The sequence below is a fragment of the Grampus griseus genome (assembly GCF_964374135.1).
Source record: "Grampus griseus genome assembly, chromosome: 19".
Classification (NCBI taxonomy): Eukaryota; Metazoa; Chordata; class Mammalia; order Artiodactyla; family Delphinidae; genus Grampus; species Grampus griseus.
In genome coordinates this window covers 31,274,877-31,288,686 of record NC_139013.1, presented here as the reverse complement: position 1 = coordinate 31,288,686, position 13,810 = coordinate 31,274,877, and the positions used below count along the sequence as shown (strand labels likewise).

The following is a 13,810-nucleotide window of genomic DNA, read 5'->3' as shown; positions in this document are numbered from 1 at the left end:
GTCTCTGTATTGATGTGTCAGAGCCCTTGAGAGGTGGGAGACGGACATTACTTTTATTGATTCAACCTGCAGCCTCTTATTGAGCCCTGATTCTGAGCCAGGCCCTGTGCTCTGTGCCAGAAGCCGGGAGACAAAAGTAACTCAGGTGTGGATACTGGTCCAGCTGGTGCTGCTGGAGGACAAGCTCCCAGTTCCCGAGAATTCTGGGTAGACTGTGATCAGGGCTGTTAAAAGGGGACAGAGGGCCAGGGGAAGTCTAAAAATGACTCAATTACTGGCTGCTTAGGTTGAGTGATGCCCTGGAGGGCTGGTGGGGTTGGACATGTGCAGAGGATGGGGAGACATTCTGGGTGTCAGGAGCAGCTCGGGAAAAGAGCCAGAAGTGGAAATGTATGACGTGGGTTTGGGAGAACAGGGAGCCGGAGTCCAACATGCATGGAGGGAAATGAGGCAGGGCTGGAGGCAAAGGATAAGACCCAGATCTGGAGGGCAGGGATGCCAGGCTCAGGAGCTCTGACCTCAGCCTAGGGCAAAGGGGAGCCATGGAAGGATTTTGAGCAGGGGACTGACTGACCAGGACTGTGGACCCTCTGGCTTTGGTGGGGCAGAGGATGGGTTGGAAGGGTAAGTGGGGAGATGAGAGTGACAGTGGGAGGCTTGACTGGGAGTGACAGCTGCAGACATCAAGATCAGGGACCGCTGAGAGGGTTGTTGGTACAGGGTTGTGTCGGGGAGCAGCTGTAACAGCAGGGAGGTGGGGCTCCATGAGCCTTCCTGGAGGAGCCAAGGCCACGGTCATCAGGGCAGGGCCTGCCTCATTGGTCCAGCCTCTGGAGAATTTTCTTCACCCAGGGCAGTCTGGGATCAGCACAGATCTCTCGGTCCCTCACGGTTAGCAAGCTGGAAGGCGGAAACACCAGGGAGACAAGGAGGTGCCATTAGCATGCAGCAAGGATGCCACAGCCCCGCTGCAGAACCTTAGCAATTATGAGACACCTGCTGTAGGCAAACACATTTCTTAAGACGGAGAGGGGGAGATAAGCAGCAAGGACTTCCCATACCTTCAGCCCCAGCCATGAGTGCCAGGGCAGGCCAGGAAATAGAATGCCCAGGAGTCCCATAATCTTTGCTGACATTGCCTTGGGAGAGAGTATTGGGTAGTAGCCAAGAGCATGAACTTTGGAGACAGCCTATCCGGATTAGAATTCTAGCTCTGCCACATGTTAGCAAGCCCCTTAACTTCTCTGAACCTCAGTTTCCACATCTGTAAAACGGGCATGATAATTCTGGTCCAACCTCATAGGAATTTGATGAAGATATGATGAGTTAATATAAACTGGAGTGCTCAGAACAGTGCACAGCAGACAGTAGGTGATATATAATTGTGCCAGGACCTGGCCTGAACTTTTAACATTGATTTCCTTAATAAGTCCTTACAACAACCCTATGAGCCTCCAATATTCTATCTACTTAATAGCTGAAGAAAGCGAGGCCCAATGGGGTAAAGCAACTTGTCTAAGTGCCAGAGCTGGTAAGACCTGACTCATCGTGCTCGCTGTGAACGAGCATCCCCACCCAGGCCCCTCTGAGAGACCTGAGCACAGAGAGGAGAGGTGAACAATAGCCCAAGACCACATGGCAGTAGTGGGCTAAGGCTTCCACTTTTGCCAGAGCTGCAACAAACACCCCTGATCTGCGTGCACACACACACACACACACACACACGCACCCCCAGATGACCAATAAACAGAAAGAACAAAGAAGGCAGCAAAGCAGTGTTGATCTTGGCCACGTGGACAGCCTGCCCTGGCTGCTTTGTGACACTGGACAAGGCTCAGACCCTCTCTGAGCTTTGATCTTCTCATTCATTGAGCCACATTCTTTCTAGAATCCCTTCTGGCTCGAGATCCAATAATCACATGTGTACCGTCTCTCACTGAGTATCTGTTATATGTCAGGCGTTGAGCAGTACACCTCCCACTTACTATTATTCTGCCTGTGATGCTTGAGGGGCCCCGTAACTCGCTGTGCACATTTATGCACCTGGAAAAAGGGGACTGTAGGGGCTTCCCTGGTGGCGCAGTAGTTGAGAGTCTGCCTGCCGATGCAGGGGACACGGGTTCGTGCCCCGGTCTGGGAAGATCCCACATGCTGCGGAGCGGCTGGGCCCGTGAGCCATGGCCGCTGAGCCTGCGCGTCCGGAGCCTGTGCTCCGCAGCGGGAGAGGCCACAACAGTGAGAGGCCCACGTACCGCAAAAAAAAAAAAAAGGGGGACTGTAACAGTACCTGGGACTGTAACAGTACCTACTACATAGGGTTGCTTGAAGGATTAAATGAGTTAATGTTTATAAAGCGTCTATAACGGTGCCTAGCACTTAACAAGCACTCTCTACATGTTTGATTAAAAAAATAAATGAAAGTGATCACTCCCGCTATACTGATTGGGAAACTGAGGCCCAGTATTGAAGTGACCAGAACTGTGGCAGGCCTTCCTGTTTCAGCCTTCTTGTACTTTACCCACAGACCCCTCTGAGGGACGGAAGATGAGTGAGAAGGATTCAGATGAGAAGATGACAGGGCCCCAAAGGGGGTCATAAATCCCCAAGCTCAAACACCCCCCACTCTGTGGTTTGGCAGGCAGCAGCCAGAGGGGCTGCCCCAGAAAGGACAGGTCCCGTCACCCAGCCAGGGGCAGGGGCAGGGGGAGGGGCAGGGGCGGGGGCAGGCTCCAGGCCGAGGAAAAGGAAGCAAAGAAGCAAAGGAGAATGAGAACCTTAGGAGAAAGCCCTAAACGAGGACCCAGGAGTCCTGGTTCCAGCCTGGGCAACCTTGAGCAAGTCACTTCTCCCCTCACCCCACCCCAAGCCTGTTTCTCCATCTGTAAAATGGAAAGAATAGCACCTCCTTATAGGATCATTGTGAGAATTAAACAGTCATGCTCAGAACAGTGCCTGGCCCTGAGGAAGCACTTAGTGTCAGCTCTTAATATGCTCCTGGTAAGAATAGGCTGCCTCAAGTAACTGACTCCCAGGGCACTGGGATCCAAGATGCTTCTGATGGGAGCATCTTTGCTGACTCAGCGGAACCAGGCATACTGCCCGTACCCTGAACCCTACGCTCTATGGCAGCTCTGCACTACCTATCTGCCTTGCCGGGGTGGAGCGGCACCCTCTGCATCCTCAGAACCTGGCACGCTGCCTGGCACATAAGAGGTGCCTGAGAATATCTGTTGAATGATAACGTGATATTTTTCTTGGTCCACCCAAGCCTCAGCTGAGCCGTCTAGTTCGGCCAAGTGCTCCCAGCTGACATCTGGCTGCATTCCTCCATCCCTGAGTGCACCTGCAGCCTCCCAGGCCCCACCCGTCAAGCTCTCCAAGGTCTTGTCTCCCCGGCTTCCTACTCACACCACGCCAGGCCTCCGGCAGGACTCCGAAGTCCAGTAGTAATATTTCACCAGACGCAGGGGCAGGGGGTGACGGATGTAGTCCCGGCAGCAGATGCTGTCCTCCACGTTGGCACCGTAGGGGCCTGGGGGAGAAGGGTGCTCAGAGGAGTCACAGGCTGCTCTCCCTTGGCCCAAACCTCTGACCCAGCTTTTCTGTTATCACGTGGAAGGTTGGTGTCCAGAGGATTCTGGGCCCTCAAAGTCCCCACTCTTGGGGCCTCTGAGAAGCCGCTGAGTGCCCAAAGTTTACACTCTGCTTTGGTCAGCTCAAGGGAGAGGGATTCAGAATGACCGAGCATCAACAATGCCCTAAGCTCTAGATGGGACCAGACACGCTGAACAGGAAGGAGCCTTAGAACCTTGTTACTCAAGTTGAGGTCTGTGGACCCACACCATCAGCATCACCTAGGAGCTTGTCGGAAAAGCTCGGTGCCTAGTCCCAGCCCTGCTGAACCAGGTGGACACTTTGAAGAACTTCCCAGGTAACCTGAGAACGTCCCTTCAGCTCACATCTACCCTAATCCCCTTCATGGTGCAAATGGTGAGGCTGAGGTCCAGAGATGGGGGAGGACTTGCCCAGATCACACAGCATGACCCTGGAGAGTCAGGACAAGGGCTCAGGCAGAGTCCAGGCATGGAAGCCCGGGTTCGAGTCTCACTCTGCCGTGAGTCACTTAACATCTGAGACCTGATTTCCTCCTCAGACCCAGGGGGTAATAATAGTACCTACCCTATGGGGCCTGTCATGCAGGGAAGGTGTTCAGGAACCCCAATAACTGAGCAGTGTTGTTCCTAGCTCCCAGACTCCCAGTCCAGTTCTCATTCCCCTGCCCATCATAGGGCAGAAGAGTGTACATTGGGATGGAAAGAGAAATCAGAAACCCAGTGTTGAGGGCAGGTTCTGGAGAAAAATGGGGCGGTGAGAGGGCAGGACTGGTTTTCTGAGGGAACATCTATTACCGTTGCTCCTGCCTTTACCCACCCCAGCTGGCCTCCTTCAGTGGCTCCTTCTTCACATCCCAAGGCCCTACCCTTGAGTTCTCTGGAGTAGGAGACGCTGGGCCATGCCCACTACAACCCCGAGCCCAGCTGAGATAGATCCTAGACTCCAAGCCTTCAAGACTATCCATCTAACAGATGTATAAACTGAGGTCCAGAGAAGCAATGGGACTAGCCCAAGAGCCAGCGGCAGATTGGAGTCTTCTGCTCTCAGTTCAGTGCTCTTTCTACCACATGAGGATGATACTCCAGTATCTGACCTTGACCTCTGCAGAGAGCCCTCCCTCTTCCCAGCCTCACCTGCCTCTGTTGCTTGAAGTATCATAGCAAGGAGGATGAGGGCAGCCAGGAGTGGGGTCTGCAGGCTGGCCATACTTTCGTCCTGTGTGTCCCAGCTCAGGTGTCTACAATCGCCAAAGGACAGGAAGCTCTGGTATTTAAACGCTTGCTACACCCACAAGCCTCAGACACTCTTAGTCACCAGTGAGCCCAGAATCTCTGACATTCACGTTATGAAAGAAGAACTCCCACTTCCTCCAGAGAGAAGGAAATTCTCTGTGGCCAGGAACCACTCAAAGGGGACCCCCACCCTGACCTCCCCTCTGGGTCCCAAGAGACTTGCAAAATCCCCCTTGAGCTGGGCCTCTTGGAGGCCTGTTCTCCCTGGGGTCTGCTGGCTGTGTGGCCTTGGCCATGTCTCTGGATGTCTCTGGGACTGAGTTTACCCATCTAGAAATGGGAGAGATGGTTTTGCAGTCCTACGTATTTACCCCAGTGGTTGTTTGTAAATCAAGTGAGAATGTGGACAGGAGCCAAATAGCCCTACACCCTCACCTGGAACTGAGGCCCATCTTGATGAAGGGTGACCTTCATCACTGATCGGTCTTCAAAGGGAGAAGCCTATGAAGCCATTGGGTTAGTTTCTCTGCCCCATCACCGGTGTCCTCTAGGGCTTCTCACAAAGTCTCAGCTTGGGCCAGTTCATGGTCCACTCAACAGCTATAAAGAGCTTCCACACATCTCCATCTTGCCTGTCCTTCCTTCGCAGCTGTCTCCACGCTCTTCCTCACCCAGCCCCTTCTCAATCTACCGCCGTGTCCCACTGATTCTACTACCTCAGTCTGTCTCGGATCTGTCCACTTATCTCCATCCCCATTGTCCCTGCCCAGTCCAGGCCACCTCCACCTCAGGCTCAGATGCTGGCCCCTCATTCCCCTATCCACACTGCAGTGACCAGAGTGAGTAGCCCGGATTCAAAGCTGCACATGCCTCTCTCCTGCTTCAAAACCCTGCTGTGGCCCCCTGAACCCATGCCCCTGACTGTGGCCTTCAAGGCCTCCATTTCAGACACGACCCCACCACCTCTGCCCAGCTGGTCTCACTCCCCTGAGGAATCACATCCACAGTCCTCAGAGTTTTTCAAAGAGGTCTGTGGCTTGTCCCTGGCCGTGAATGCCCTTGCCACTTCTCTACCGCGTAAACTCCTACTCGTGCATCAGGAGCCATTTGAAATGTCACCTTCTAGGTAAACACACCCCCTCAGGACTCCAAAATTCTCTGAGGTGACCTAGAACGTGGACTTGAACAGACTACATCAGGTTTTCTCTTTCTCAATCTCCTCCCAGAAGCCAAACTCCAAGCTCTTAGAAGGTGGGGTCTCCCTTTATTTGTCTTGGCATTCCAGGGTCTACCAAGAGTGGGGTACATGGTGGGTGCTCAGAACACATCTAATGGAAGAAGAAACCCGGGCTCAGAGGAAGAGGGGCCTTGCCTGTAAGTAGATAAGCCATCCTGGAGTTCAGGACTCAGCACTCCATTTGTAGAGGGATCCATCCACTCATTCATTCTTTCATTCATTCAACAAATATTTATTGAGCCCTTGGTCGACAGAATAATGAACCGCCCCAAAATGTCCATATCTAATTCCCCAAACTTGTGAACATGTGACCTTACCTGGTAAAAAGGACTTTGCAGGTGTGTTGAAGTTAAGGCCCTTAAAACAGAGTCTTCCTTGGGACTTTCTTGGTGGCCCAGTGGGTAAGACTCTGTGCTCCCAATGCAAGAGGCCCGGGTTCGATCCCTGGTCGGGGAATTAGATCCCACATGCATGCCACAACTAAGAGTCTGCATGCTGCAACTAAGAAGACCGCATGCCGCAACTAAAGATCCCACATGCCGCTACGAAGATCCCATGTGCCGCAGCTAAGACCCGGAGCAGCCAAAATAAATAAATATTAAAACAAAAACAAAAACAGAGGGACTTCCTGGATTCTCTGGATGGACCCAAAGCAATCACAGGGTCATTATAAGAGGGGCCAGCGAGTGGGTCAGATTCAGACAGGAGATGGGATGACAGAAGCGGAAGTCCAAATGATGTGACGCTATGTGCCCGAGAAGGTGGGAAACGCAAGGAAACAGATTCTCCCCTAGAGCTTCCAGAAGGAACACAGCCCTGCCGACACCTCAGTTTTACTCCACTGAGGCTGATTTAGAACTTCTGACCTGCTGAACTGTAAGCTAATAAATTGGTGTATTAAACCACCAAGTCGTTTGTTACAGAAGCAAGAGGAGAGTAATACAAGCACCTGCCACGTGCCAGGTACACTGCCAGGATCTGGGGACACAGAGTGAATAGGTCCCTGCTCTCATGTTTACCTTGGAGACAGACAATAAACAGGCAAAAAAACACACAAAAAAACAAAACCAAATAAGGTAATGTCAGGCTGTGGTGAGTGCCGCGAATAAAATGAAACAGAGAAAAATAGACAGTGACTGTGGGGAAGCAGGTTTGGGGAGTCAGGAGAAGACTCTGTGGGGCTGACAGGCAAGCTGAAATTCAGAAGATACTAAGAAACCTGCCAGGGAGGAAGGGGCAAGGGCAAAGGGTGAGAGGCCTGAGCAGCTGGGGCAGAGTGGGTCAGGGAGCAGGGGGCAGCCAGATGGGAGGGGCTGCATGCAGGGCCGGGCAGGGCCTGTTCAGCTGCAGTTCCTATGAGCCTCCTGATGGATGTGCATTGAAGGTGCACAGCATCGCCTTGGAAGACCTCTTGTCAAAAGGCGTTACCCAGGGCTTCCCTGGTGGCGCAGTGTTTGGGAGTCCGCCTGCCGATGCAGGAGACACAGGTTCCTGCCCCCGTCCCGGAAGATCCCACATGTCGCGGAGCGGCTGGGCCCGTGAGCCACGGCCGCTGAGCCTGCGCGTCCGGAGCCTGTGCTCCGCAACGAGAGAAGCCACAACAGTGAGAGACCCGCGTACCGCGAAAAAAAAAAAAAAAAAGGCGTTACCCAAAGCCAGTCACAGAAGGACAAATATTGCATGCTTACAACTCTGTGGGGTTCCTAGAGGAATCAGATTCATAGAGACAGAAACTAGAATGGTGGTTACCAGGGGCTGGAGGGCGGAGGGAATGGGGAGTTAGTTTTGTGGGGGTTTTTTTTTATAAACTTATTTATGTTTGGCTGCGTTGGGTCTTCGTTGTTGCGTGCAGGCTTTCTCTAGTTGAGGTGAGCGGGGGCTACTCTTCGTTGTGGTGCATGGGCTTCTCATTGCAGTGGCTTCTCTGGTTGCAGAGCACGGGCTCTAGGAGTGCAGGCTTCGGTAGTTGTGGCACACGGGCTCGGTAGTTGTGGTTCGTGGGCTCTAGAGCACAGGCTCAGTAGTTGTGGCACCCAGGCTTAGTAGCTGTGGCGCACGGGCTTAGTTGCTCTGCGGCATATGGGATCTTCCCAGACCAGGGCTCGAACCCGTGTCCCCTGCACTGGTAGGTGGATTCTTAACCACTGCGCCACCAGGGAAGCCCCAGGGAGTTAGTTTTTAATGGATACAGAGTTTTGGTTTGGGAAGACGGAAGAGTTCTGGAGATGGATGGTGAGGATGTTGCACAACAATATGAATGTATTTAATGCCACTGAACTGTACACTTAAAAATTATTAAAATGGTAAATTTTACATTATGTATATATTATCAGTTAAACTACTCTCTGGTCCAATGATCACGATCCTTGGTATTCACCCAAAGGAGTTGAAAACTTATGTCCTCACAAAAGCCTATATTATAGCAGCTTTATTCACAACTGCCAAAACTTAGGAGCAACCAAGATGTCCTTCAGTAGGTGAACAGATAAAATGTGGTATATTCAGACAATGGAATTATTATTCACGGCTGAAAAGAAAAGAGCTATCAAGCCAGGGAAAGACATAGAGGAACCTTAAATGCATGTTACTAAGTGAGAGAAGCCAATCTGAAAAGGCCACAAACTCTATGACTCCAACTATATGACCTTTTGGAAAAGGCAAAGCTATGGAGGCAGTAAAAAGATCAGCGGTTACCAGGGCTTAGAGGGAAGAAAAGATGAGGAGGTGGAGCACAGAGGATTTTTAGGGCAGTGAACATACTCTGTATAAGACCACAATGATGGATACACATCATTATATTTTTGTCCAAACCCATAAACTACACAACACCAAGAGAGAATAAACCATAATATAAACTATGGACTTTGGGTGATTTAGATGTGTCAAAGTAGGTTCATCATTTGTCACAACGGTACACTCAGGTGGGGGAGGTTAATAGTGAGGGAGGCCACGCCTGTCTGTGGGCAGGAAGCATGTGGGAAATCTCTGTACCTTCCTCTCAATTTTGCTGTGAACCTGAAACCGCTCTAAAAAATTAAGTCTTGAAAGAAAAAAGAAAAGAAAAGGTGTAACGCAGAATCTAATCAAGCCTCTAGTCCTAACTTCCAGTTTACAAGAAATACAGGGGCTAGAGGAAGGTGAGCCATCCCGCAAGAAAACAGACAGCTCCAGAAGGTGGGGCCTTCCGGGTCTCCTACAAGACGACCATGTGGAGATCAACAAATAGTCAATGTTCTTTTTTTAAAAATGTGGATTAGGGACATTGAAGATTAAAAGAGATTGAAGAGACATAACAGCCAAATATGTGCAATAGGTAGATTTTGATTGAATCCTAATTTTGAAAACAGTTATAAAAGACCTTTGGGGGACAAATGAGGAAATTTAAATATTAGATGCTATTAGGGCTTTATTGTTGATTTTCTTAGGTATCATAAAGATTTTAAAGGTGTGTGAGAGAACGTCCTTGTTCGTAAGAGATGCACTTGAAGTATTTAGGGGTGAAGTTCATGATGACCCTACTTTCAAAGAGTTCAGGTTAGAGGAAATATATATGTGTGTATATATGTGTGCATGTGCATATACATACGTATATGCATGTATGTATCGCCTATATATGTGCACGTGTATACGTGTGTATATGCATACATGTATGTGTGTATTGTATACATGTGAGTGTGTGTATGCACACGTGTGGGTTGTGTGTACATGTGTATATGTATGTGCAAATGTGTTGTACGCATGTACATGTATGTATGTGTATAGGTATATCATAGCCCAGAAAGAGAAAGGGAAAGACAAAGCAAACATGGCAAGATGTTAACAATGTTGCAGTGAAGTAGTGAATCATGGAACTGCTCTAACAACTTTCCTGAACATTTTAAATGTTTCATAACAAAAGCATGGGGAGAAAAGAAAAAAAAATTTTTTTAAATGTGGAAATCATCTTGTAAAAATGAGTTGTCACTGGAGGACTGCGAGTGAGAGACAGAGAACCGGCCTGACGGTTCTTCATCTGCACTCGGGGTTTCCTTACACGGGGCCCTCGTGGAGGCCCCTCCAGGGGGTGGGCCCAGGGTCTCCCCCCTGGAGAGCACCTGCAACCCCAGGGACTCGGCAGGGCCCCAAGGCTTTCCTGCTGGCTCAGCCTCTGCTACCCAGCACCCCATTTCCCTGGGGCTTGGAAAGATGGTAAGCCACACGTGCAGCCATCAGGCCTTTGCTCCCCCAGGGCCCTTGGCCTCCCTGGTGCAGAAGAGGCAGGTACTGCGTTCAAGGAGCCCTGAGTTCCCAGGCAGGGCTCAAAGGACCAGCTTTCAAAGAAAGGAAAGGGGAGTTTCTCTCCCGGGGCTGAAGGCGGGGAATCACGGGCAGTTGCCAATGAAGGGGATGTTTTCCCTCCTCGTCAAGAGGTTGATGATGCCCTATCCTTCTGTCCTTCAATTGCACTGGCAATGCATGGGAAGCTCCCAGATCAAATCCTCTTTCCCCTAAACTTCCTTCTTCTTTTATTTAAATTAATTTTTGTTTATTAAAAAATACGTGAAGGTGGAAACAACCCAAGTGTCCATCGATGGATGAATGGAAAAACAAAATGTGATAGACACACACACATTGGAATATTATTCACCTTAAAAAGGAAGAAAATTGTGACATATGTTACAACATGGATGAACCTTGAGGACATTATGCTAAGTGAAATAAGCCCGTCACAGAAAGAAAAATACTGTATGATTCCTAGAGGCTTCTGTGAGGTACCTAGAGGTAGTCACATTCATAGGGATCAACAGTAGAATGCTGGTTGCCAGGGGCTGTGGGAGGAGGGAATGGGGAGTTATTGTTTGATGGGATAGAGTTTCACTTTGGGAAGATGAAAAAGTTCTGGAGATGGAATGTGGTGATGGTAGCACAACAATGTGAATATACTTAATGTCACTGAACTGTACACTTTAAAACAATTTAAATGGTAAAGCTTATGTTATGTATATATTACCTCTATAAACATACACTTAATTACATGTAAATGTGGATTTACAGAAATGCATAGCTTATATCTGGAAAGATACACAAACAATTCATTACATTAGTTGCCCTTAAGGAGGGAAACGGGGTAGTGGTTGGGGGCAGCTGCTCAGAGGAGGAAAGACTTATTTTCCACCAAATACCTTTTTGAATGATTTGAAATTATTTTCCATATGCATGACTGACCAATTCAAAAAGATAAAAATTTAAATTCATACAGCCAGAAAAAAGGGTAGACTGCAAAGTAATTTTCTCACCTCTGACCTCCCAACCACATTTCATTTCCCCTTCTCAGAGGCAAACAAGCTTAATGATTTCTTATTTTTCCTTCCTAAACAGTCTATGCAAGCACATATATAAAGGCATTCCTTTGAAAGAAATGGGGGAAAGGAAGGGTTCTTTCCAGTGACCATCTGGTTTTTCACTGTATGGATCTACCAAAATTCATATAGCTGGTCCCCTGATGGATGGATGTTTGGGGATTTTCCAGTCTTTTGCATTTACATAAAAATGCCGAAATAACCTTCCCTGAACCTACTCATGAGGGAGAATGCAACTGGTGGATAAATTCCTAGAAGTAGTGTCTGGGCTTTTGCTTCCACTGAGAGGCAAAGAGAAAGCCCCTGCCCTGAATAGCTGCCTCAGAGCTTCCTCTTTTCAGCAAAGGCGAGGGGCCCCAGGAGAGAGCTCCACGTGGGGCTGGGAGGACCACCCCAGGCTCCTGATTTCTGAGCAGCTAGGAGCCAAAGTTTTCTAGGGGACATCCTGCCATCCATCTACTTGGCAGGGAGGAGATCAGCACCCCAAGTTGTCCCACAAATGGAAGGAAGGATGAGCACTTTTATCTGAGGGCCTGGGCCAGACAGGTGGACTCTGAGGCAACGGGGAAATCCTGGGATGGAGAGAGAGGGGTGGGGAGGAAGAAGTAAAAGACTTTGGGGTTAATTGGCCACAATGGCAACCACTACAGTAATAGGAGGAAGAAGAAGGAGGAGGAAGGGGAGGTGAAGAAGAAGGAGAAGAAGAAGAAGAAGAAAAGACGACAGCAGCCCATTGGTACTTACTGAGCGCCAGATGTACTGTGTCTTGTGTTTTACACCAACTATCTCATCATCTTCCCACAGCAACACTTAGAAGCGGCCACCATCATCATCGTCATTTTTCAGAGAAGGAAGCTGAGACTTAGATTCCACACCCAGTGAGTGGTGGAGCCTGAATCTGTGCTCAGGTCTGATGCCAGAGTCCAGGTGCACAGTGGCCACTCATCGTTGCAGCCACGATCAGACTAGGAATAGAGGCACCCGCGAGAGTAACAAGCCCCGTCAGACGGGCTCGTTAGATCGACTGAGAGTCCATCTCAGGTGGGTGCAGCCGGGGTTACTGTAAGTCCCCTCAGATGAGGAACCAAGGCTCAGAGAATAGAAGTCATCTGCTGGGACCACACTGGATTGGATCCTAGGTTTTTTGGGTTTGTTTTGCTTTTTGGCCGCGCTGCACGCAGGATCTTAGTTCTCTGACCAAGGATCGAACACACGCCCCCTGCAGTGGAAGCGCACAGTCTTAACCATTGGACCACCAGGGAAGTCCCCGGTTTTGTTTTTTAATTGAGATATAATTCACATACTATGAAATTCACCCTTGTAAAGGTTGTATATAATTCAGTGGTTTTTAATATATTCACAAGGTGTATGTCCATTTCCGCTATCTAAATCCAAAACATTTTCATCACCTCAAAAAGAAACACAGTACCCATTAGCAGTCACTTTCCATTTCCCCCTCTCCCCAGACCCTGACAACCACTAGTCTACTTTCTGTCTCTGTGAGTTTGCCTTTTGTGGACATTTCATATAGACAGAATCATGCAGTAGGCGGTATTTTGTGTCTTTCTTTCACTTAATCTGTTTTCAAGGTTCATCCATATTGTGGCATGTGTCAGTACTTCATTCGTTTTTATGACTGAATAATATTTCCTTATGGATACATCATATTCTGTTTATCCATTTATCCACTGATGGCCATTTGAGTTGTTTCTACCTTTTGGCTGTTACGAGTAATGCTGCTATAAACATCTGTGTACAGATTTTTCTGTGAACATATGTTTTCAACTATTTTGAGTATATAAGTAGGAATAGAATTTCTAGGTCATACGGTAATTCTGTTTAAATTTTTGAGGACCTGCCAGACTATTTCCAAGGAGGATCTACCATTTTATGCTCCCATCAACAATGTATGAGGGTTCCTATTTTTCAATTTTCTTGCCAACTCTTGTTATTGTCTGCCTTTTTGGTTATAGCCATCCTGGTGGGTATAAAGTGGGATGTCATTGTGGTTATTTGTGTGTGTGTGTGTGTGTTTGTGGACCTCTCACTGTTGTGGCCTCTCCTGTTGCGGAGAACAGGCTCTGGACGTGCAGGCTCAGTGGCCATGGCTCACGGGCCTAGCCGCTCTGCGGCATGTGGGATCTTCCCGGACCAGGGCATGAACCCGTGTCCCCTGTATCGGCAGGTGGACTCTCAACCACTGCGCCACTAGGGAAGCCCAGTCATTGTGGTTTTGATTCACATTTTCCTAATGACTAATGATGTTGAGCATCTTATATGCATATTGGCCATTTGTATATCTTCTTCAGAAAAATGTCTATTCATATCCTTTGCCCATTTTTAAGTTGGGTTGCTTATATTTTTGTTGTTGTGTTGTAGCAGTTTAT

General features: G+C 48.9%; 1 protein-coding gene across 1 annotated transcript; it reads right to left on the bottom strand.

Moving 5' to 3' along the window:
- Positions 1–815: 815 nt before the first annotated feature.
- CCL22 (C-C motif chemokine ligand 22) lies at positions 816–4,821 on the bottom strand (the record flags this gene model as incomplete). Its single annotated transcript, XM_082677776.1, has 3 exons — positions 816–900; positions 3,409–3,532; positions 4,749–4,821. 3 exons carry the CDS (start codon positions 4,819–4,821, stop codon positions 816–818), a joined length of 282 nt encoding a protein of 93 aa, XP_082533902.1.
- Between the last annotated feature and the right edge of the window lie 8,989 nt (positions 4,822–13,810).